At 40.9% G+C, this 24,064-nt stretch overlaps 4 protein-coding genes across 5 annotated transcripts; 3 read left to right on the top strand and 1 right to left on the bottom strand.

Moving 5' to 3' along the window:
* The first annotated feature begins 1,436 nt into the window (after positions 1 to 1,436).
* Positions 1,437 to 5,578, top strand: nherf4b (NHERF family PDZ scaffold protein 4b). Its single transcript, XM_072446668.1, has 11 exons — positions 1,437 to 1,529; positions 3,336 to 3,360; positions 3,546 to 3,610; positions 3,685 to 3,893; positions 3,967 to 4,171; positions 4,233 to 4,369; positions 4,435 to 4,639; positions 4,705 to 4,901; positions 4,981 to 5,172; positions 5,247 to 5,441; positions 5,548 to 5,578. The coding sequence occupies exons 1-11, from the start codon at positions 1,493 to 1,495 to the stop codon at positions 5,569 to 5,571; spliced, it is 1,491 nt and encodes a 496-aa protein (XP_072302769.1). The 5' UTR covers positions 1,437 to 1,492; the 3' UTR covers positions 5,572 to 5,578.
* Positions 5,579 to 6,592: 1,014 nt separating this feature from the next.
* Positions 6,593 to 7,731, top strand: atp5l (ATP synthase, H+ transporting, mitochondrial F0 complex, subunit g). The gene is made up of 3 exons (XM_072445579.1): positions 6,593 to 6,721; positions 7,319 to 7,479; positions 7,559 to 7,731. Exons 1-3 carry the CDS (start codon positions 6,670 to 6,672, stop codon positions 7,655 to 7,657), a joined length of 312 nt encoding a protein of 103 aa, XP_072301680.1. The 5' UTR covers positions 6,593 to 6,669; the 3' UTR covers positions 7,658 to 7,731.
* Positions 7,732 to 8,567: 836 nt separating this feature from the next.
* ftr82 (finTRIM family, member 82) lies at positions 8,568 to 12,653 on the bottom strand. The gene is made up of 7 exons (XM_072446667.1): positions 11,891 to 12,653; positions 10,554 to 10,649; positions 10,221 to 10,454; positions 9,973 to 10,132; positions 9,831 to 9,887; positions 9,599 to 9,670; positions 8,568 to 9,524 (listed from the first exon to the last, which is right to left on the bottom strand). Exons 1-7 carry the CDS (start codon positions 12,476 to 12,478, stop codon positions 9,004 to 9,006), a joined length of 1,728 nt encoding a protein of 575 aa, XP_072302768.1. The 5' UTR covers positions 12,479 to 12,653; the 3' UTR covers positions 8,568 to 9,003.
* Positions 12,654 to 16,962: 4,309 nt separating this feature from the next.
* ftr83 (finTRIM family, member 83) lies at positions 16,963 to 20,942 on the top strand. Of its 2 annotated transcripts, XM_072446666.1 has the most exons (8): positions 16,963 to 17,637; positions 18,127 to 18,222; positions 18,384 to 18,617; positions 18,703 to 18,862; positions 18,935 to 19,006; positions 19,412 to 19,486; positions 19,646 to 19,716; positions 19,978 to 20,115. In XM_072446666.1, exons 1-7 carry the CDS (start codon positions 17,059 to 17,061, stop codon positions 19,696 to 19,698), a joined length of 1,269 nt encoding a protein of 422 aa, XP_072302767.1. In that variant the 5' UTR covers positions 16,963 to 17,058; the 3' UTR covers positions 19,699 to 19,716; positions 19,978 to 20,115. The 2 variants fall into 2 exon arrangements, with proteins under 2 accessions (XP_072302767.1, XP_072302766.1); XM_072446665.1 differs by lacking the exon at positions 19,646 to 19,716 and having other exon boundaries at positions 16,964 to 17,637; positions 19,978 to 20,942.
* Positions 20,943 to 24,064: the final 3,122 nt, after the last annotated feature.

Genomic DNA, 24,064 nt, shown 5'->3' with positions numbered 1-24,064 from the left:
ATGACTAGGAGCAAACTGATGCTTGGACCTTGAACTCAAGGCTGCTGCTCCAGTCTGCTATTATACTTGTATCGCATATCAAAAGATATTAGGTAGGCTCAGTGTTATTCTTAGACATTTTTGCATGTAAACTATAGGTCGAATATTTAGGTTTTGAAAATGCTTTTTAAAATGCTCAGAATTCAAACGAAAACCACATTTCAACGTATGAATAATCTAATTATTCTGGTTGGGAGCTTCATTCAGAAGAATGATCAGTGAAACCATCCAACAACCTAAATGTTGCCATCTAGTGGACTCTGGTTTCTTAAGCTTGACAGGTACATCATAAAAAGTGGCAGCATGCATCTAACCCATTTACAATCTGTCATATTCTAAAACATAGTTTATATTATGACCTTGTTAATCAACTTTTAATCCATAACAAAGTTGAACTGTAAATGTAATTTACATCTCTTGGTGAGTGGGTTCCACAGAAGCAGGTACTGAGGTGGGAGGGATCTACAGGCGCTGGGCTGGGGATCTACAGGTGCTGGGCTGGGGGGTCCACGGGTACTGGGGTGGGAGGGATATTCAGGTGCTGGGCTGGGGGGTCCACGGGTACTGGGGTGTGAAGATCTATAGGTGCTGGGCTGAGGGGTCCACGGGTACTGGGGTGGGAAGATCTACAGGTGCTGGGCTGGGGTCCACCTGGGGGGTCCACAGGTACTGGGGTGGGAGGGATCTTCAGGTGCTGGGCTGGGGGGTCCACGGGTACTGGGGTGGGAAGATCTACAGGTGCTGGGCTGGGGTCCACCTGGGGGGTCCACAGGTACTGGGGTGGGAGGGATCTTCAGGTGCTGGGCTGGGGATCTACAGGTACTGGGCTGGGGGGTCCACAGGTACTGGGCTGGGGGGTCCATGGGAACAGGTGTGAATGATGGGCAGGTAAAATGAAGCAGCAATGAATCATGTGAAATTAATAAATTAAGAAATGCTCTATGTATAGAGCATTTAATAAATATTCTTGTGATTGTTCATACGCACTGGTAACCTTTGAAATCAACTTTGTACAATACATTAAAATTCCCAGTAGATGGCAGTATTTTTAGGCTAATTTGGTTGGAGCTTTGTGCTGTGACCAAATCTCTAACAAAAGCTGGAAACAGAAATATAAAAATACAAAAAGTCCATAATTTTGTCAAAAGTGTTTCACAAAATAATAAAAAATTGAAGTGAAATAAATATATATATATATAATGCCAGCACGGGAGTGTGAGAGAGAGACGAGAGCCAGGGCCAATATATATAGCCAGAGCTGGATTGAAGATGAACCACAGACGAGTAGTTAGGCTGCAGCTGATGGACTGATAGCTCCTCCCGGGAAGGTGGGACAGCTCCAGATGAGTGACACAGAGGAGGAGTTTGGGTACAAATATGAAAGCTCATGGCAGTCTGGATCCACATTTTCTCTGGTCAAGTGTTTTCATCTGCTTCCACTGTCCCAAGAGTCATGATGGGAAATATGGACAAGAAGACTCTAACTGAAGGTACACATTTTCTAGTTTAAGCAAGAGATGTTTAAAAGTCGGGGTCAAAAGTCAGGTCATTGCTATGTAATTATTTTTATTGTGAAGGATTATAAGACAAATTATAAATAACATTCATAAGAAAAGGATTTTAGGGAATCCCTGTGAAGTTATTATTTGTTTTGATTTAACTAACCACTGTGTCTAATATTTAAAGATTGTATCTGATACTGCCCCCTACAACTTCTACTAGTTTACAGTGGGGAAAGTCAAACAGGGGGCCATTAGCTGGACTTAAGTGCACAGGCTGAAGAGCTAGGATAGAAGAGAATGTTGCATGTGTTTCACAGTTGACCTTGTTTTGTGCACTCTGAGCAAACAAAAAATGGTTATATTGTGACAAGGGAGCACGGACTCTGTTGCTTAGTAAAAAGATAACGTTAAAAGTACAGTATATTTGTGTTCTGTTTTGTCCATTAGAAGGGTTTTGTAGCCTATTATTTTGTAATGACACTAAATGTTGGACTAAAAATACAATGTGTTGTACATTTCTTTAGATATGGGATAAGAGAAAGGTTTGTTGAGAAAATACTGTTCTTGACTATTCATGATACAGCCATACAGTTGCAAGAAAAAGTTTTGCACCTTTCTTGATTTTTTATGGATTTTGTTTGTTGTTTGTTTTGTTCTTTGGCATATTGCCTTTTATATCACGGGTTCAAAAAATCCGAATAGCACCAGACAAAGTCAAATTAGCCACACATTAAGATAAGATAATCCTTTAATGTCCACACAAGGGGAAATTTCATTGTTACAACGCAGTAGAAACAGGAGGAAAGGACATTATGCTTTGATCCAAGAAATAATAAGATAATGATAAGAACAAATAATAAACCATAATTCATTCAAAGACCTGCAGGCCTCAGCTAAGTGCTGCGTTCATGTCTCAATTATAAGAAAGACACTGAAATAAACTATTTTGTAAGTTTTGCCAAAAACGTTTTAACATTTTGATTCATGTGTGGTCTATTGCATCAGCTGTAAAACAAACACCGCTCTTGATCAAAAGAGCACTATGCCTACAATCACATCTGGTGGTGGCAGTGGGATGATGTGGAACTGCTTTGCTGCCAGAATTTCAAGCTTGGCTTCTGCGGGCAGAAAACCACACTTGCGTTGTCTTTGTGAGATATTAATATAATTTATAAATATACAAGGAAATCAGAAATGGAGCAAGTGTAGAGTTTCTTGCTGAAACTATTAATTATCAGTTAGTTTCCAATCATTTTCGTCTTGAGGGGTTGACCCCTACCCGTGTACTAATTAAATTTACTACAGTTATGTATTGTCAATTATTTCTATTACATTTTCTTGTTTTAGTTTGTTTAGTTTTTAATTAATCAAATATGATTCCATTTCACCATCTTTTATTCCAATTACCTCCTGCTAAATGCTCATGTAGAAACACTGAGCTAGAGGATTTCAGGCTTCTAATTATAGTATAGTTACTTGTTCCCTCTCAATATTTCTTAAGACCGCTTAAGGCCCACAACAAAAGAAAGGGTTGAGTTTGAAACTTTTTTCTTAAGGAGGTTCCAGAACTTTGGGTTATGTATCATGTGGTCGAGCCCAGTTTTATGACTATCATAAACTGATATTGCGTGTCAAGGTTTCAAAGTGACTGTTGCTGTGTCTCACAGTTCAGTTGTATTTCAGACAGAAGACAACACTTATCTGTGTAAGTTTTCCAATGGCAGGCAAACTGTTTAGCCAGCATCTGAATTGGAATTGAAAAATTGGAAATTTGTCTTTATTTTCTGTACACAGGAATTGTAGACAAAGGCTTCACAAGGTAAGCATTTCATTGACCATTCAAAACATTTATCATTATGTCAATTTTCTACTGTTTAAAAGACTGTAAACCTTTCTGTTCATTATGATAAATTAATCCATGCAAATACCTTATGTCTAGCCTCTCTAGCAACATTTCTTTAGGTGACACTATTTTCTGTACTTTCTTAACTCTTGACTCAATAGAAAATTCCGATTTAATCCGAAAGAGGGAATAGATAATCCCATCATGGTCATCACAGAAGACAGAGGTACCTACTCGGAACAATTTGATAATACGGCATTGTCAGATAATAATACTTTAGTGTTTTACATCTCTTGTCAGACTCTGCGTCACCCTGCCCACGCTTGTGTGTTCTCAAGCAAAAACAGGGGGAGTTGTATGGCTTCTACCTCCGAGTGGAGCAGGGACGACCCGGCCACATCCTCGGAAATATAGCATCAGGGGGCATTGCTGAGCGTAGTGGGCTCAGGGATGGAGACAGACTTCTGGAAGTCAACTGCAGCTTTGTGGACGATGTTTCACACAAAGAAGTGAGAGATACAAATGTTTCAGTGTTTACCAGGGCATGTTGAAAGACTGAAAACTGTGTATGATTTTGAACAGGTTTCAAAGAGGATGAGGTTAAGTGGAAATCAAATGTCTTTATTGGTGTTGAGTGGAGATGACTATGAACAGTCCAAGTCAGAAGGTCATGACCTTAAACATCTGGCCTTGGTCACCAAATGTGAGGGCTTTAAATTTCCAAGACTATGTCACATCAACAAGGACCCTGTGTCTGGTCTGGGAATGAGTTTCACTGCTGTGGAAGGTAGTCCCAAGTTCATTACTTACTTAAGATACTGTATAATTGCTCTCCCTTTGCTCTATAGGGCAGAAGGGCCATTACACTGTGAACCTGGTCACTGGAGGAGCAGCTGAGAAGGCTGGAGTGTGCAAGGGAGATCGGCTTGTCTGGATGAATGGAGCAACTGTAGAAGATCTGACACACTCTGCCATAAGCACGATGGTATTGTGAATTATATTTCACTAACACATTTCACCTTGACACATTTACATTCATTATTATTGCAGTTGAAAAAAGGTGGCAGTCAGCTCACTATTCTGGTGGTTGATGCTGAGAGTGAGAAATACTATAACTCCCAGCGCATACCCATCCTCCCAGCTATGGCTACACCGCATAACCTCCCATTTATAGCCAGAAAACTCAACTTGGTGCCAGGTAAAGATGGCTATGGCTTTCGACTGCGCCTGGAAAAGCATCCATCGGGCCGTATTGGTAAGATTGCAAGAGACATTTATTCTTGGATTTACAGTTGAGTAGTGACCATGCTGATTTTCTAGCTCATGTTTTGCGTGAGATGGACCTTGATGGCCCAGCTGAGAAGGCCGGGATACGAGATGGAGACCTGCTGTTAGAAGTAAATGAAGAGGCAGTGGAGTCTCTGAAACATGAAGAGATTGTAGACATAATTAAACAGAGTAGACAAACAGTCACTCTTACCACTATTACACCCAAAGGACTGGACTTTTACTCCAAGGCAGGCTTTTTGCATTGGCATATATAGAGATCATTCCTGACTGATTGAAGTTAAAACTAATAATTTATTTATTTTACAGTTGGGTCTATCTCCTTTGCTTTTCTGTGAAGAGGCCATGGTTCTAGAACAAGATAGCAGTGTACCAGCCGCTATGATAAATGTAGATAAGGAAAACGGCAAGCCCAGAGTCTGCACTGTCCAAAAAGGATCTCTGGGTTTTGGCTTTAATGTCAGTTCGGTTCCAAATGTGCCTGGAACACTCATCAGCCAGGTTAACACGACAAATGTTTTTCATTTCCTAATGCTATAACATAGTACAGCAGAGTAACTGTCATGTATGCTTAGGTTGTGGATGGTGGTCCTGGGCAGAAAGCAGGACTACTTGAAGGGGATTTATTGTTGGAGGTTAATGGGTACAGTGTGGAGGAGAAAACTCTGGAAGATGTAAATATGCTGATGAAAAAAGACAAATCTGTGTCACTACGAGTTGTGCAGAAAAGTGACCCAAAAAAGCCAGGCCCTGAGCCCTGCTCCAATCAGGTAACGTGTGCTTTCTGAAAGTTTTCTAATGAAATGTAAACAGCAGAATTGAATTTGTGTTTACTCATGTTAATAAACTGATCAGGAAACATTTTGTCATTGGCAGGAGGATGATGAGACGTATTTGTGAATGAACATTTACAGAAATGGGTGCTCTGGGGAACAAGGCTGTATTGTGTTGTTTGGGGGAAATGGATCATCATGTATTTTTTTTTCTAAAATAAAGGTAATTTTAGTTGGCACTATTTGATATCAATTTTAAATACCTACAGCTAATGTTTTATGTGAACTATATGTGCAGGTTTGAAATAAATACATTTATTGATTGGTGGAGCCAAATAATAAAAAAAGTAAATATAATTTGAGGAGAGCGTGTATGTTTGACAGACCTTATGTGAGAACCACGCTGAGGGAACATTGTTTGTCTAGTAAAGAAGTTAAATTATGAAACAATTATTGCGATGAATTAAAAAATGCTACTTCTTTATTTCAGTTTAAAAGGATCTTTAAGAAAATAATCATAGAAAAATATTTATCAGATTGTTATAAAACTTGGAGTGCTTGTGGAGGATACTTGTGAGTCGATGAACTGTCCGCTTGTGTACTATAAAATGTCCACCAATGTTGAGAGTTTGAGAGAAGGGTAGGCACAATAAGCCTTGGCTTCTGCCTACACCTGGTCAAATAACATAAATGTATCTCTAATTTTGTTTTGTGCTTGAATGTTGAGCGCCTTTTGTTTTTGACCAAACCACAATAAATAAATAAATTATATATATATATATATATATATATATATATATATATATATATATATATATGTTTTGTTTGTTTGTTTGTTTGTTTCTTCTTTTTTTCATCATTTGAGTCGTTGTTGCTGCTTTTGAACTTTTTGGTCTATGCTTTTAGTGCATTTTGTTTCTTCTGCCCTCTGTTGGTCCAAAGTTGGAAGTAGTGAAACGATATTTTATTCCAGTATATTACACCTTTCTCGTGTTGAGATGGGTTTACAAATAAAACATACAACCAGAAAATCCTATGAACTATAGTCTTTTTAACCAGAAAATAAGTCACTGCTGCTGGTGTCCATCACAATTTCGGTGGGCGACTCATGGGGCGACTACGCTACAGCGGCTTTTTTTAGTACAGGCAGTATTGTGGTCACGCCTAGGGTCCTTCTGCTGGAGGTGACATTCAGGCTAACGCTAGCACAAGACAGAGCTTCAACATGGCCCAAGCAGCGCAAAAACTGGTGGCCAAAGTACCAACTTTACTCGGCGGTAAGTTACTGTACATTGTTTTATTCCCATAAGTGCATTGAACAGTAAATTACGCAAGTACATTTGTTTGTCGTGTGGCTAGCTCCTGCTGACGCGAGCCAACCTCACGTTAGCTACTACCTTCATTGGTTGTTTTGGTTTATTGATTATTTTGATGCAATGCTTATTATCCACAGATCATACAGCATATATGTTTAATCACGTTTAACATATTCTCAAACTTGGAAGTGTAACTTAACCGGGGCTCTCAAGACTTTTACGTGAAGCGATAATCGTAATATTATTCAGGTCACAATATAGTTAATCGTATCGTAACAGAAAAATTCTAATCGCGACAATTTTAGAAGCAAATTGTAAGTTTTTTTTGTTCAATGTATGCTTTAGTCCCATTTAACTTTATTTTTTCTTCTTTAGTAAGTTCAGTTTTGTGAAGCTGTTCACAAAGTTGAAGGACAGTACCATGTTAGACAAAGGGAATTAAAGAATATTAAAGATTTCACTGTTGTTTGGTCACAGTATCTCGGTGTTTTCTCCCACAATAATGGAAACTCTGAAATCTGTCATCAAACCTAACCTATTGTTGTTTTTCTCTCTCAGCCGCTGTCACCTACTCCAAACCTAGACTTGCCACCTTTTGGCATTACGCCCGTGTTGAACTTGTTCCCCCTTCCCCTGCTGAGATCCCTAAAGCCATTGAAGGGGCAACTAACCTCATCAAGGCTTTTCAATCAGGACGACTGGGTCAAACCACAGTTAGAGTATGTTCATTATTATTTATTAAGTTATGTTCATATAGTCACTTCACCGCACTGATGGTCTTGTTCTTGTGCCCCACAGGACGCCTTCAGAAATGGACTGGTGGCGACAGAAGTGATGATGTGGTTCTATATTGGAGAGTGCATCGGCAAAGGAGGCATTGTTGGTTATGATGTTTGATGTCTAGACTGTTTACATTTCTGTTCTGAGCGTTTTATGCTCAAATTCCATTAAAACTGGGAATCAATAAATATTGAATTATATTGGTTTTATGGTCACTTTATTTTCTGAAGCTTTTTTATTGGAGAAAATCACAGCAGTTTCAGAATTGTAATGTCTGTTTATTACAAAATGTGTTAAGTGTGGTGTTTGGGGCTGGGTACTGTTTAAGGGTACCGTGCACCAGAGCCTTTGTCATTGAACAATATTCCCAAACATAGGAACTTGCTTTGGTGATTCAGTGCAACATACAACAATGAACAATAATGAAAACAAGATGTATAGAATCAAATGGGGCATGCATTGATGACATTTTTTATAATTTACTATAAGATAAAAATAGTCTTGCTATGTACACAATGTGCAGGTAAATTTACAGATGTAGTGCATAAAGTGAACTGCAGTGTTTAGAAGTGCTCATAACCCGGCAGAGTGATGGCCAAAGGAACCATTTGAGGTTTTTGCCAATTGTATCAATACTGTACATGAGTCAATGCCTCGCAGTGTTTCATTTGCTCCACTACACCATCTTGTGGTCAAAACATGTAATGCATGCAAGATTGTAGCGTCACAACTATTGGAAAAAATAACACCTACGCACCAAATATAAATCATCTACCCTATGATGCATACTTATTTCCATAACAGATGGTGTCACATGGTACAACAAAAAGGCCTGATTTAGTCTCGTTCTCAAATTCTAATTAAATGTATTTTACCTATTTAGTTTGATTGAAATATTAATTGGAACTCAAATGGCATTTGTTGTTGCCATTTGCAGTTCCAGTGGGCTGTCATTTTTAAATCCTGGCAACACAAACAATTGTAAAAAAAAATGTTAACACAGAAATTTGAATGAATGAGGACAGACTATATTCATCCAGCTCTTTATTTTTCAACTGTTACAAAATAAGTGATTTATACACTGGTAAACAAATTAAATTAGTTTAAGTAGAAAAAAAAAATGCTAAACAATTAATTGGAATATAGCAGGAACAGATGAGTACTTGACCAAGCAGTGACTGGTAGTCAATCATACTATGGCCTGTTTATGGTCAAAAGGGCAGGTGCCAGGAAAATTACTCTTACACATTTTATATTGTGTCAAATATTGTTCTGAACATGAAAAGACAAACTTAAATGCAGTGACAAGTTAATAAAACTCTACATGTATATACATATAAAAAAAAAGAAAAAAGTGATGAATGAAGTTTGAGTAAAATAGTTTATTTTCTATAGTATTGCTGTAATGAAAGTCTGTATAAAAGCAATGGCATAACTGATATATTTTATAAATATGGTTGTTCTTATTTGACGTTACAAATCTTCACAGATGTTCCAACGCCAAAGCCAGGGTAGACTGGTTCCACAAAGTTGGCCTCAAACCTGTGCAGGAGGGTCATGCTACTGCTAATGGCATAAAAGGCCACTACACCGGCTGTGTGGTCCAGGTACACCCCGATCCTGGGAGAATGTGGGCCACTGACTGCCTTGTCCACTCTGTTGTGCCAGGCAGAGTAACCAGAGTCAGAGCAGAGCAGGCTCCAGGACTTGTCATTGTATCCCAGCAGACACAGTGAGCCTTTGCCTTTACGGCTGAGGCTTTTGTAGGCCACACCAATGGAGAACTCCCCGCTCCACTCAATCTCCCAGTAGAAGCGACCACTGGAAAGAGCTTCACGGCACAGCACTTGAGCAAAGCTGTCAAATCTCTCTGGGGTGTCCGCATAAGCCTGAAGATCCCTGGTGCGGATGACTTTTCTACTGCTGTCAGAGATGTATAGCTCTCTGTAAGCTGTGTTTGGGTCCAGTTTTAATTGGCAAAAATCTAAAAGGAACAAATAAGAATGCAAAATTACATAAGCTCATTATTAGTCATTGTTAAGCAATAACGCTGCATACATTTTAAAAAGTCTCCTCTGTTCTTAGGCTCTGGCGTCATGGGCATGCTGTCCACCGTTATCATCTCTTTGCCTGGAAACAAAACACACAATGTTAACATGACCATACTCCCACTGTTTCTCCGTCATCTATTATCATGATGTCACACTACTCCCATTTCTATTAATTTACAACAGTCTCTGTTCTCCACATTAGCCAGCAAAATATTTATAAAACACCTGATAACACTCACCTCTGCTCCTTCGGTCAAGTGTTCTGCTTTCTGTGGTATAGACTGGGACATCATTCACTGTGACATACAATCAGCATCAATTAGCCCCTTTTATAGAAAAACTATACTTTTTCTTCTCTGTTCTAAGCTTCATTGGTCAGACCTGACTTGGAGATCTTCAGCAACTCCTCTCTGCCAAACTCCTCCAGTCGGTCTTTGATCTCAGCCACAGCCTTCCTGACAGTGCTAAAGGAGAAGTCTGGGTTTACCGTTACTCTTGGTATGAAGCCATCATCAGTGGGGGTGCAGAGGTAATTGAAATTCTAATGAAAAAGAATACAACAGCAAATATGACTACATCAGAATAGCATTTCTTTGGTGGGTTTCTGAAGCCTGGAGGTCACATGTTACCTGTAAAAAGTGTATGTGGTCCTCTGTGCTGTAAAGCTGCTTAAGTCCAGTTTCCTTCTTTTTCAGTTCATCAATCTCCTGCTCCAGTCTCTCAATTAAAGCCTCGGCCTGGTTAAAGGCGGCCTTTTCGTTGATACCGATCAGTTTGGTGACCTCTGACCTCATCCTCTCAATCGAGCGAATCATGTCCTCGAACATTTTCTGGCTCTCTACCATGGCTCTTTGCGCCGAGTTCTGCCCAGGAAATCCAGGATGTTAGTCTCATACACAATAAGCATCTGACGTCACAACACCCTTACATATTTGTGTCTATGATAAAATACAGTTCCATACTTTTAGAGAATCCACAGTAGTCTTCAGTTCTTCCAGTTCCTTCATTCGCTCCTGGCATTTTTGCTTTATCTCAGCTTGGGAGATTCCCAAAAGTTTCTGTAAAAAAGAAGAAAGAAGAATTACTTGCACCTGCTTTGAACATTTGTGAGACCCTATCAAAGCAAACTGACTACAATGGAAGCTTTCATGAATTTACACTGTGTTTTTTCAACACAAAATCATGTAAAATGTATCAGCTGTGGTTTGTTTTTGCTTCACTGTATTGGCCTCAGTTGTATAAGACTTAACATTCTTTCTCATCAAAGTATATGCAGAGGGGCCCTTTGCCATTTAATAAACCCTACTCCTTAATACGCTCAGAGAAAGGGGGGCTGAAAAATCTCTGATGGCATCCCGGTCATTTCAGGAATGTGAATCTGCTGCTGTCTGACTTTTAAAAAGATGTTTCAAGGAGCACACTGCAGTGACAAGCCCAATAGACGGCTTTTCTAATTCCGCATTTTACTCGAGCCCACCAACCCATTCTTCAAGATAAGCTTGAGGAATGTTGGGAATCTCGGGAGGGGGGATGATGAACATGAGAGGGGGGGGAAGAGCAAATGAGATGTGTTGGAGAGTCAGGTTGTAAATCTCCGTATGAGAGAAACCAGATTCAGAGTGTAGCAGGGGGAAACAAACTGATGACTTATTCCTTCAGCAAGCCTTAAAACCCTTTAGCCCATATATCAGCATGCCATAAAAGCACCCTCCCACCTGGTTACTCATCCACGGCACTGTTAACCACAGAATGTTGTATATCTGAAACGGTCTTATCTTGTTTTGCTTTACAGGCATTGTTCCATCACTTGAGCATGCATGGCTGTAATGTAAGGTATGTGAGTGCTACATGATCATGTGCTTTCGAAGGCCTTGACTCCCTGGCAATCATCACTTGACTACACAGGCCCACCCCCACAGGTGGGAACCAGCACAGTATGTTGAAGGAGAGGAACTTTCTGTGTATCTATCCCACAGCTGGAACAACACAAACTCTGAAAGCAGCTTGTGATAAGTAAGATACTCCCCCGACTTTGAAACAGCGAATCAGAAAGCTGAATTTGTTTTGGCGGTGAAAACCTGCCAGGGGAGCTGATAACATGGGTGAAAAGGGGCAAAGTACAATTGCTATTTGTGGTGCAAGAGCAGAAGTTTGAAAAAAACAACAACTTGCTTTCACTGTGATAATTAAGGCTGTGTTTGCCTAAAGAGTCAAGTGCGCAAACAGCCAGAGGCGTGAGCTCAGTCACACTTCTCTTTTTAAAACCACAAGTAAAAGAGGAATCAGAAATATTTCTTACCTGTTTCTCGCCCCTCTCTGCCTCAGCTGACACTAGGTCGTGGCCCCTGTGCTCACTGACAGTACACAGGGCACAGATGCACATCTGGTCTGTCCGGCAGAAGAGCTCCAGGGATTTCTGGTGCTGAGGGCAGATCTTCCTGTCCAGGTTCCCCAGCTCATCCACCAGCTTGTGTCTCTTAAATGTGGCTGACTCATAATGAGGCTTCAGGTGCTTTTCGCAATAAGATGCCAGACAGTTCAGACAGGACTTCACTGCCTTTAGTTTTTTCCCAGAGCAAAAATCACATGGGACATCAGTTGGACCAGCGACACTGTTGCCCTGTGTGGAGTTGACAGTCAGGTTTCCACTCTTCTTGATTTTTTCGGCCACCATGCTCAGAGTGGCGTTGGGCCGCAGGACAGGCCTCTGGGTGAATGTGATCTTACATTGTGGACAAATGTAAATCCCTGTGTAGTCGGCCTCGTTCCAGTAGCCGCTGATGCAGTCCATACAAAAACTGTGCCCACAGGGAATAGCCACAGGGTCCCGCAGCAGGTTGAGGCACAGAGAGCAGCTAAAGTAGTCTGAAGATGTGTGGTCAGCCATTGTGGCGGTGAACTCTCAACTGTGGCAGACTTGTGGGAAAGAAGTTGTGAAGCAGATAGAGGATTTCGTCTAGTGCGCCTGGAAGCCCGCCTTCTCGAGTGTGGTACAGCCTGCCACAGACAGGACCTACTTGTATTTCTGAATTCCAGAGGTTATTGATTGAAAGCAGACAAGGCCCTCCCCTTGTGCTGTGAGTATACTGAGCCCTGCCCAGTTCAGATAAGCAGGTTGAGCAAGGAAAGGAGGGAGAGGCAGGCAGAGTGGGAGCAGCCTACAGGAAACGGAGCGCAGCAGTGACATTTTAATGAATGAAATGCAAAAGTAAACAATAACATATATGCCTAAAAGGTTATCACATTTTCCAAGTAACCATTCTTTTATTCCTCTATTTCTCTAGTGGCTCATCAGTGGATGTGTTATTCACACACTCCTCACAGCTGCATTTCCACCTATTGTTATCAGACAGAATTCCCATTGTTTTAAACCGGTTACAGTCCAGCAAACACTAGCCTGAGGTTGTAGAGGAATTTTACGGACCTCCCTGTAAGCAAACAGACAAGCACTATGCACAGTTCTACTTTGATTTGAAAAGATCCCGACTTTTATTGCGTTACTGTTACTGAAGTAGTAAAGGTGTTTGCAGTAAGACAGAGATGTCGTATTTGCACAGTCACCTGTCGGACCAGTGCAGTAACCTTTGACACGTAGCAGTAGAAATATTACACTTGTTTGTGCAACATGTACAAATATTCAAACAGGTGGCAGCATTCCTTTCCAGACAGTTGCGTTGTACTTCATATACATATAGTTTTTCAAATAAAATTACTCTTTTTGTGGCTATACACGGGTATTAAGTTCTAAGAAAAGCTGACTCTCTGTTTTGCTCTTCATCCTGTGCAGCATGAAGTCTCAGCTGACATCACGGCCCCAAATTAGCATTTCAATTAGGCCAGAACCACCAGTCTCCACCAATACTAATGCACCTCTTCTATTTCTCTGCCACTTAGGATCAGATGAAATTCTTGGTTTTATTCCAAGTTGTGTACCCTCACTGCTTTTAAAATTAAAGCTGAAAAAAAAAAAAAAAAAAAAAAAAGCCCAAGCTCCACCTCTCATTGGGCATTACTTCATACACTTGGTAGTTTCACCTCACCATATTTGGTCAAGTTTCTGATAAGCCAGTTTTCCTTCCTTCCTCTAGAGTTGGGAGGGCTCTGTGTGTGCTTACAGATTAACTACCTGTTATTGGAGAAAATCACTGGGAGTTCATCTAAAAAAAAAAAAAAATTGCTTTAGTATTTTTTGCTGCCATAATAGTCTTCTACTGCGACATTATTGTTTTCATATTAATGTTTGCGATATAAGACACACTGATTAGTTTAAAAAACATTCTAATTAAAATGTTATGTCCGTCAGAGCCTCTGTGGTTATCTCGGCTCGCTCAAGTTCAAGGTGAAGGGTCAAACTTCATTAAGGAGCCGTGAACATTGAAGAGGCACTGTACTGGGGCGGAGAGTGGGCAACGCACCAATGGGTGTTTGATCAAAGGAAACCAGGCTCTGTTTCACTGAGAAGCTGGAATCAAAACAGGAAAACACCCCATTTGAACGCTTTGTCAGGAACAATGAACAGAAATGGAGTTCAAGAAGACAAATATTTAGAAGATTACAACTGCCAGAGATCCCTGCTGTTACACTGTACTGGAATATAAGAATGTATATATTTTAAAGAGAGAGCGGAAATGCACTTGATGATTCACCTGGAGTAACCCCATGCTTCAAGTAAAATGATGGGATTTGTCTTTTAACTGTCAGATTGCAGATTTGTTGACCTGGTTTATGTGATTCATGTCTGTTTAAGTACTGGGCCTACCCATATGAAACTTCAAATGGGACATACTTCAACATCTTCTGTCAGTATAAATAAACCAAAAGGACACTATTTTGGCAGAATAGGTTCAGAAAGTGGTGCCATAATTTAAAACCAAAGATGTGATTCAATCTTCAATCACGCATCTTTTGGGTGATTGAGTCAGAGGGTATAAAATCAGGGTGTATATCATTGTTTTTTCCTCAGCACTTTAAAATGAGTTATTGTGACAGGTCTAGTAGAAAGGACTTTAAATAAGCCATAAGATTAATATTGCATGTTTGTGCAGCCAATCTGTAACAAATGATGATAACGTTCAACATTTGTGGATTTTCTCTTTGGATATTTCTTTCACAAACAGTGAATATCCCAGAAACCTTTTATATTAAATTGAATGTAAGAATTTTCGGCTTACAGGAAAAAAGTGACCATATGTCTGGGCTTGGGAGTTTAAATATGACCATGTGACAGACATGAATACTCTCCAACCTCTTGTTCTAGTGGAAGGTCTGCCACCTGCTTGTCTTCATGGAGATGTCATTGCTTTGTCTCCATAGAAGGTTCCATAGTATAACAAAAAACATATCGCCCTGTTTATTCACCATGGGGACACAGGGAGAACATGCAAACTGCACACAGAAAGGCCCCCCTTTTTAAAAACATTTTCAAACAATTTACAAGCTGGTGATGACACCAGGTCAAGTTACAGGTCAAATCTGTGGAGAGGCGACACCACTCAGGTTAACAATGCATGTTTTTCAAGGTAATATTTGATAATAATAACACCTGTAAAAAAAATGAAATATATTTTTAATGCCATACTGTGGAACATCCCACACAAAGCTGTCACATTTCCATGGAGACCAGCAGGTGGTGTATCCTCCACCAGAAAAGTTAAATTATGCACCTTTAACTGCAGCTTTGTTTTATTTCAAAAGTTTGGGTTAGGTGGACTAAATTATATAACAATTGAATAGATTATTTTTGCAAGTGCAGTGGGAAAGTATTACTTCTTAATACCTGAAACCTAAGCTTCAACTCAGACAAATAAACTGGAGTTCTCCCAAAAAACATTTTTTTGTTCTTTAATTTCCTCTTTTTATCCCCCGCCACAGCTGAAAATACTGTAGCTCTGTAGCTCTGAAACATCATATTATTGTAAGATTAACTCAGCAATGTTTCAGGTCTGGAGATTCTTTTTCTGAAAATGTATAATTATATTTACCCTATGATGTATGAAAGTATGACAAGTATGCCTGTGGTTACAACCTGTTTCTAAATGAAATATGAGGGGAGAAATTGTCATTGTTCGTGTTAGAGGTGAGTGAAAATAAACATTGAACTGAGGGCAGCGCGCTCTGTGGTTTAACCCTCATTCTGTGCCACAAGAAAAAACATTTCTATAATTTAGTTCTGCCAAATGTTTTAGAAATATACATAAGAAAATAATCATATATGTCACTTTATATTTTACATAGATATATTTTTCCTTTTTTTTGTTGATAATATCTTTAAATTTTCTTGGGTCATATAAATACATTTCTTTGCGGACAGTTTTAACAGCATCTTTAATTATTACATCCATCCTATCCTAACTAAATGTTATAAAACTGTTTTTGTCTTGTTTGAACAGTTAAGGGCAGCCCACAGCCCCTAAAATGCCTGGCCTTCTTCATGCTGGCTCCAACACAATGGAATCTTTTAGACAAGCTTTCTCGGCCCTGCTATTATCTGAGCTATCAAGTGTAGTTGCATTCCTCTCCATTTCAACAGACCTGAAACTCAGCTAGGTGTACACAGTGTAGATAAAGTATATGAGCCAGGCCTTTAAATCAGGCGTGTCTAAATATAAAGTGGTAAGGCAGTAAGTAAGTAGTGGAAATAATTTGAATGTAGCTTTTCTAATCTAATCTAAATTGAGCCCTAGATCTTTTTGTTAGTGCACAGACATGATTGCTGTAACTATACTGATAACTACATTTATAATTACTCACAGCAAATAAAATGCAGTAGACACTGTATTAGAGGAATATTTTTGTAATATTATCACTCACATGTACTTGTTCTATTACTTAGTGCATACAAAAGTACATAATATGTCACTTATGATTATGAAATACTTTCCAATGACACAGCAATACTATACTATATTAATGTTACATGTATTTGGCACAATATAATTGATGCACAAGAATGTAGAATGACACAGTAGATTCAATTACCCAAATTTATATTATTATAACCACATTATATATTGTTCTACCTAAGAGCGGTAATAACATGCAACATACTAACATTTAAATAACCAACTAAAAAAGTCTTAAAACAGTAAACATTAATACTCTTGCTGCTTTGGTATTATTTTTGAAATAATACTATCCAATTCAATGTCTTAAGTAATGTCTTAATGCCTATGGCCATAGGTAGCTCCAGGGTGCTTAAAACCTCTACTTACATGTTAATCAAGAGCAACTTTTGCATTAGAATAATACATTTCCTTCATTACCTGCACTGATGGAGGCACTTTGACCTCTCCTTGCCCCACCCTTGTTTGACTGGTTTCGGCTTAACCAGTTTCACATCTTACTGTTTACTCTATATAACTTGTGCCTCGTAGTGCCAGTGAGCTCACTTTTCTACTGGACTGACTCAAGCCACTTCACGCGGTCTTGGCTGTCACAGAGAGTTCCGAGAACCAACTATTTTTCCCAATGTCTTCAGATCAGGAGGGCTGCTATCTCTGCAAGGAATACCTCCGGGATCCAGTGTCCATACCCTGCGGACACACCTTCTGCTCTGTTTGTCTTAAAACCTACTGGGACCACGCTGACCACACCGGTACCTACATTTGCCCTCAGTGCAGAGTCACCTACAACAAGAGGCCCACTCCGAGACGGGTTTCAGGCTCACGATACAGCAGCATGCAGCGCAATTCCAGTGAGTCCTTTCCACCACCTCCTCCCTCGCCTGACTACAACTATGCTGGACCCCAGGATGTAGGGTGCGACATTTGCATCGGCAAGAAGCACAAAGCCATCAAGACTTGCTTGATGTGTCTGGCATCCTACTGCGAAAAACATCTCAAGCCTCACTTTGAGTCAGCAACATTCAAGAGGCACAAGCTGGTGGACGAGATTGGGCACCTGGACCGCCAGATCTGCCCCCAGCATCAGAAGGGCCTGGAACTGTTCTGTCGCACTGACCAGATGTGCATCTGTGTGCTGTGTACGGTCAAGGAACATAAAGGTCACGACATGGTGTCTGCAGAACAGGAGAGAGCTGAGGAACAGGTTAGTAAACTTTACTTTAAGTCAGCGATTGTGTGCTATGGCCAATGGATTATTTGTTAGATGTCGTAATACAGTGAACAAACTGTATGTGAGGTGTTTTTAACATGTACACATCAAACTTATCATAATAAGCATTTTGAGAACTTTACACCAATTTAGTTTCACCACCAAATGACAGGATAAATACGTTTTTGTTGTTGTTGCAACCGGAAGTGGGATCTGGGTCTGTCTTGTGTTTACAGTATATATTAGAACAGATTGTCACTAACAAGCCAAAAGCAAACCATTGCATCTATGGTTTCTTGCGTGATAATGTGGTAGGTGTTGCATCATCCACATTTACAACATAGAACAACAAGAATAAGACCTAGTTAAGCCCAATGGGACACACCCACAGCTACGTACCTTTCATTCAAGCTGTTTGAAGTATGACAAAAATGATATTATTAAAGAGCCTCCATCAATTGTTGTGTTGTTTTATCCCCATAGCAACGATTGGGTGCCACCCAGGCCGAGATCCAAGAGAAGATTCACGATCGGCTCAAGCAAATGGAGGAGCTGAAACAGGCAGTGGACTCACTTAAGGTTTGTGCCAGCATAAGTCATCACACAGATAATACCAGACTAACCACTACAGAGACAACATTCCTTCAGGCTGTAGTCACGACAACAGTTTTTTTGGCGTGCTCGTAAAAATACACCTTGTGACTCAGTTGATTAATGACACGTACACATTTTTCCTGTAGAACTCAGCCCAGAGAGCGATGCAAGAATGCGAGAAGATGTTTAGCGACATGCTACGCTCAATTGAAAGAATGCAACAGGAAATGACCAAGCTGATTTCAACCAACAAGAGGGCAGCACTGAATAATGCAGAAGGTCATGTGGAGAGATTAAACCATGAGATTTCAGACCTGAGGAGGAGGGACACTGAAATTACCCAACTGTCCAAAACTGAGGACCACATCCACTTTATCCAGGTATTAAGCCATAGACAAACCTTCAAAATGGACAAACAAAACCACAACTTAAATGTCATTAAATATGTATAAATATTTTTTTTAGAGTTACCACATGCTAATTGCGCAAACAGAGGCTGAGGAATTGCCCACAGTGACCGTGAACCCGTATTTCACCTTTGGCCCGGTCACAAAGGCTGTCTCAGAGATGAAGCAACACCTGAACGAATTTGGAAATGATGAACTGGTCAAAGTAGCAAAAACTGGTAATTTTCCTTTAACGTTCTATGTCCAAGTTTGATAACAGAATCCTGATTGTAATGCAATTTTTTTTTCAGTGAACAAAATGACTTTCTGTGAACTTGATGACCCTAAAAAGAAGAAATCTCTAAAAGCTGAGGCCATAAAAGGTGAGTCTATTTAATATGCTCTATCAAATTTATATTATACTTAATTTATTATAGAAATGTGCTTATTGTAGCAAATGGACAGAGCTATGCTCAGGAATGTCCTCTGTTTGAAACAGGGCTTTTGTGCAGCACTGTCTGGTGTTTGGCCTCAGCTCAAGCATGAGCGTATTCATTAGGGCCTAGTCTGAGTTCTTTCAGTAGCTGCATGGTTAAATGTTTACTTTGATTAGGAAGTCAAACTGCTGGTGCGTTTACAAGTGCACATTCCGCTATAATGGACTTTAGCTCAGTCTATTGGTGTAGAACTTCCCCTGTCCATTCAAGCGACCAGAATGTTAGTTTGAATAATGGGAGAAAAAGTCAACAATGTCACTGACTACATTTTCATTCTACTGCTTTCGACAGCTGATGAAGCCGCCATGTACAAGTCTGTGCCAGTGCCAGTTCAAGAACCTCAATACAGGGATGACTTCTTACGATGTAAGTTTGAGTTTTTTAGCCTCTTTTTTGCTAGACCTTTTGGCTGTTCACAGTTATGGAACTTTAAAAAAAAAAATGTTTGCATTCAACAAATAGAACCTTACAAATAGAACCTTTACCGTAATGAGGCAAACAGTATTAATACTTGTGGCATTGCAGATCATAGATCGGACAGACATAGCCGACCTCGGCGGGTGTCCCATCAGCTCTGATATGCAGAAGACAGACAGGTGACACTTATTCCCTAAAGTCACTCTTTTTCTATGTGCAGCCAGAGGGTCTTTTTCCTTTTAAGTAGTTCTAAGCAGAAGTTAGTTAACCATCTAACCTGATGTAAAGAACAAACGTCAAACAACAGTGACCTTAGAGGGGATAATGGTGGAGGGCTGCTCCCAATTGTGCTCTGAACAGAGGCCGTTGGTGTTAAGTTTTCTCATGGAAATTTGAACTGAGCCATTGGAAGCTATAGTAAGTCATTGTTTCCTTCCTAGATGCCTGTGAGCTCAATCTGGACCAAAACACAGCCTACAGACAGCTCTACTTATCCAAAGGCAACAAAAAAGCCACCCTAAAGAATGAGCCCCAGAATTATCCAGACAGCGCCGCCAGGTTTGACTCACTGCCCCAGGTGCTGTGCCGGGAACCCCTCGCAGGTGGAGCATACTACTGGGAGGTGGACTGGAGTGGAGAGGGAGCAGCCATCGGAATCACCTACAAAGGCATCAAGAGGACGGGTTATGGAGACAGCTGTCGAATCGGCTACAACCGAAAATCGTGGAGCCTCTTCTGTTCTGACAGCAACTACTCAGCCCGCCATAACAAAGATCAGATGGAAATAAACGCACCTTACTCATCCCGTATTGGTGTGTTCCTAGACCATGTAGGGGGTGCTCTGTCCTTCTATACAGTAGGGGACACCATGTCTCTCATCCACCGATTCAAGGTAACCTTCAGTGAGCCAGTCTTTGTAGGCTTTTGGGTTTGGTACGGGTCTGCTATTAGAATCCTCCAACTGTAATGTAACAACAAACTGCTTTTGAGATGCTTTTTAGAAGGAATATACATAAACAATGCATTTTATTAGCTACTTAGCAATGATTTAGATATGAGAGGTTCTGTCTGTAGGAGTTTTGTTTGTAAGAGTTTTACTTTTATAAGAGTTCTTCTATTAAGAGTGTTTTTTTAAAACTTTCTATAAGTTATCTGTTCTTTTCCTCTGTATCTCTGTATCAAAATTTCCCCATGTGTGGAAAAATAAAGGCATATGTTATCTTATTATGATTTTATTATACTTAGTGTCACAAAATATTTTGAATCAAATATTTCAAATGTGACTTGAGGCAAATTACCATTTATTGTCCTTTATTTTAATTCTTTAACTTAACACGCACTGTGCTGTAAATGTAAAATATGTTTTGATCTTTGTAATTTTTCATCAATAAAAGTGTACATCAAACATGCACTCAAAATGTATATTATTCCAAATTAATCTCTGGCTCTGGATTGTTTGCTATTAATATAATTAGTAACATGCTTATGACCTCAAAAGTCTTAAAAGTGTGTGGAAAAAACACGATATGATTGAACCACAGTTATGTGCCGCTGTGACGCCATCTACTGGCAAGGCATTTGTTATGACCACTGTTAAGTTTGCGGCACACCAAGCTTTTTTGTTTCTGTCTCTATGTAATAATAAAATGTAATAGCCTGTGTGATGTGTGCATTTTGGGCATAGAGCTCCAAGACAATGTCAAATAATCCACAATGATGCAGACATCGTCTTGGAGCTGCAGTCTATACCATTGCCCTCTATGCCCAAAATGTCCTAACAAACTTTTTGGGCACATAAATACACACATCACACAGGCTATTACGTTTAAAGGTAAAGTAATGTTATTCATAGTTTTCAGATCTTATGATCTTGTTTGTGTTCTGTGTTCTTGTAGACAAGACGATTTGACGCATTTTAACATGCATAAGCTCTAGCCATTATCATTGTCCTTTGTGCTAATTCTAAAGTCTGACATGGGGAAGCATTTATCAAAGGCCTCCTCCCTCATCCTCCTCACCTGTACCTCCTCCCTCCTCCTCGTAACCCGTACCTCCTCCCTCATCCTCCTAACCTGTACCTCCTCCCTCATCCTCCTCACCTGTACCTCCTCCCTCATCCTCCTAACCTGTACCTCCTCCCTCATCCTCCTCACCTGTACCTCCTCCCTCATCCTCCTAACCCGTACCTCCTCCCTCATCCTCCTCACCCTCCTCCCTCATCTCCTGTACCTCCTACTCACCTGTACCTGTATAAAGCGAGGTTTTGTAAAAAAAAAATAAAAAAAACAATGTCCTCACTGTAAACAAAACGGACATGGACCATTCAAATTTTGTGTGCGTGGATGAAAACATTGGGCGCCGTGGAGGGGACGGACATGATCGCCGCAGCTGAGGAGGGGACGTATGCCACAGAGGTAACAATTTGTACATTGAGTAAACAAACATTGTTATTTTCTCTTCAGTGCAAGTACAATTAAAAATAATATCTGTTATTGTATATTTTCTTAATTCTGAAAGCTACTAGAATTAAGAACATTTAATATAATAATATATATTATTATATAATAATTATTGTTATTAGGCCCGGGCCCCAGCAGGGCGGAGGGCCTATTGCTCCCGCGACGCTGCCGAAATAGTCAAGAATTAAAGCCGCGGTTGCTGTAACACGGTCGCCTTACCACGCGACTGTGTTTTGATTGCGATTGCCCCGACACTGCATTCTCTTAGACTTTATTCTTTAGACTTTATTCTTTAAACCCCCTCCCTGTACCCCGTCACCTAGCAACAGAGACCCGCTGCTAATGCTGATGCTAACGCTAATGCTAAGACCATCGCACGAGAGGAAATATTCCATCAAAATAAAAGAGGAAGAGGAAGTGAGGGCATTACTTGCGCCCCTGTTGGCCAATTCTGAAAATACACAATATATGCTATGCACTTTTTTTCATGGCGTCTCGAGGAGAATATAACCCATGAGTTTCAAACAATGCTGAGTTTTTCACACAATGGGTAGGGGGCGCTATAGAGTAGATTTGTTATATGGGTATTAACTATTTCCAATCAGACCCAAAAAGTATTAGTGAGTGAAATATGAGCTCCGTAGATCAATTCCATTAGGCATGACTTGTCCTTGGAAAAAACAGGAAATTAAGCCTTTTTTGAGGGCGTGTTACTCAGAGAAACTTTTTGAATATTTATTAAATTTCAATGTCTTTAGATGCAAAAAGTGTTGTTGTTTTGAGCTCGATGCTGCCAGGCGTGTTTTACTCGTCAAAGGTAGCTCACTGTCCCAAGTTTCATGTGCCTAGGCCAAAGATTAAAGGGGCTTCCACACCGCCGCGACCGAAGCGTCCAGTTTACATTCAAAGTCTACAGCAAACGCGCGTCGAGCACGTTTTGGCGTTATCCGCGGTGCGATTTCTTCGTTTTTGCGGCGCGATTGGTGCGTTTTCTTACGCTCTCGACACTTTGGAGTGCGCGTATGGTCTGTAGCCTCCTGCCTGAGGGGAGTGGCTCAAATAGTCCATGCTCAAGGTGAGAAGGGTCGGCTGTGATCCGACCTGCACGTCCCAGGGCCCTGGAGACGTACAGGTCCTGCAGAGATGGAAGTCTGCAGCCAATCACCTTCTCAGCAGAGCGCACAATGCACTGCAGTCTCTGGCTGTGGCTCCAGCGTACCACACGGTTATGGAGGTGAAGATGGACTCAATGATGTCCGTGTAGAACTGCACCATCATCTCCGCTGTCAGCTTGGCTTTCCCGCAGGAAGTACATCCTCTGCTGGGCCTTCTTTGTGAGGGAGCTGATCGTGAGCTCCCACTTGAGGTCCTGGGTGATGGTGGTGTGACTTTCCTGTAGTCCACAATCATCTCCACTGTCTTCTGCGCGTTGAACTCCAGGTTGTTACCGCTGCACCAGGACACCAGCCGGTGCACCTCCCTCTTGTAGACAAACTCCCCGTCCAAGATAAGCCCGATGAGGGTGGTGTCGTCTGCAAACTTGATTAGCTTTACGGAGTCGTGGCTGGAGGTACAGCAGTTTGCGTACAGGGAGAAAGTACACAGCCCTGTGGAGCTCCTCTGCTGATAGTCCGAGTGTCTGAGACATTTTTCCCCAGCCGCACGCACTGCCTCCGATCCGTCAGGAAGTCAGTGATCCACCTGCAGGTGGAGTCAGGCACGTTGAGCTGGGAGAGCTTGTCCTGGAGCAGAGCAGGGAGGATGGTATAGGTTCCCGGGGAGTCCAGATGCTGCAGGGTGAAGTGGAGTGCCAGGTTGATGGTATCGTCCACAGACCTGTTGGCTCTGTAGGCAAACTGCAGGGGGTCCAGCAGGGGGGGTGAACGACTTGAGGTGGGAAAGGACCCGGCGCTCAAATGACTTCATGACTACAGAGGTCAGCGCCACAGGTCTGTAGTCAGTAAGTCCAGTGAACCGGGGCTTCTTGGGGACAGGGACAATGATGGACGACTTGAAGAAGGCTGGGATATGGCATGACTCCAGGGAGGTGTTAAAAATGGTAGTGAAG

The sequence above is a fragment of the Eucyclogobius newberryi genome, unplaced genomic scaffold (assembly GCF_026437365.1).
Source record: "Eucyclogobius newberryi isolate DKJ021-1_F unplaced genomic scaffold, fEucNew1.0.hap1 SCAF_15, whole genome shotgun sequence".
Classification (NCBI taxonomy): Eukaryota; Metazoa; Chordata; class Actinopteri; order Gobiiformes; family Gobiidae; genus Eucyclogobius; species Eucyclogobius newberryi.
Note: the sequence above shows the minus strand (reverse complement) of the source record. Positions and strands in the feature narration are given on the sequence as shown.

Bases quoted from the DNA above. Each gene is read 5' to 3' on its own strand.
- nherf4b (XM_072446668.1), top strand. From the start codon at position 1,493: ATGATGGGAAATATGGACAAGAAGACTCTAACTGAAG. The intron at 3,361-3,545 runs GTAAGCATTTCA...TTGACTCAATAG, and splicing joins GTAGACAAAGGCTTCACAAG to AAAATTCCGATTTAATCCGA. The intron at 3,894-3,966 runs GTGAGAGATACA...GATTTTGAACAG, and splicing joins ACGATGTTTCACACAAAGAA to GTTTCAAAGAGGATGAGGTT.
- atp5l (XM_072445579.1), top strand. From the start codon at position 6,670: ATGGCCCAAGCAGCGCAAAAACTGGTGGCCAAAGTACCAACTTTACTC. The intron at 6,722-7,318 runs GTAAGTTACTGT...TTTCTCTCTCAG, and splicing joins AGTACCAACTTTACTCGGCG to CCGCTGTCACCTACTCCAAA. The intron at 7,480-7,558 runs GTATGTTCATTA...TGTGCCCCACAG, and splicing joins TGGGTCAAACCACAGTTAGA to GACGCCTTCAGAAATGGACT.
- ftr82 (XM_072446667.1), bottom strand. From the start codon at position 12,478: ATGGCTGACCACACATCTTCAGACTACTTTAGCTGCTCTCTGTGCCTC. The intron at 9,671-9,830 runs GTGAGTGTTATC...TTTTGTTTCCAG, and splicing joins ACTTGACCGAAGGAGCAGAG to GCAAAGAGATGATAACGGTG. The intron at 9,525-9,598 runs GTATGCAGCGTT...TGTTCCTTTTAG, and splicing joins CAGAGGAGACTTTTTAAAAT to ATTTTTGCCAATTAAAACTG.
- ftr83 (XM_072446665.1), top strand. From the start codon at position 17,059: ATGTCTTCAGATCAGGAGGGCTGCTATCTCTGCAAGGAATACCTCCGG. The intron at 17,638-18,126 runs GTTAGTAAACTT...TTATCCCCATAG, and splicing joins AGGAGAGAGCTGAGGAACAG to CAACGATTGGGTGCCACCCA. The intron at 18,618-18,702 runs GTATTAAGCCAT...TATTTTTTTTAG, and splicing joins ACCACATCCACTTTATCCAG to AGTTACCACATGCTAATTGC.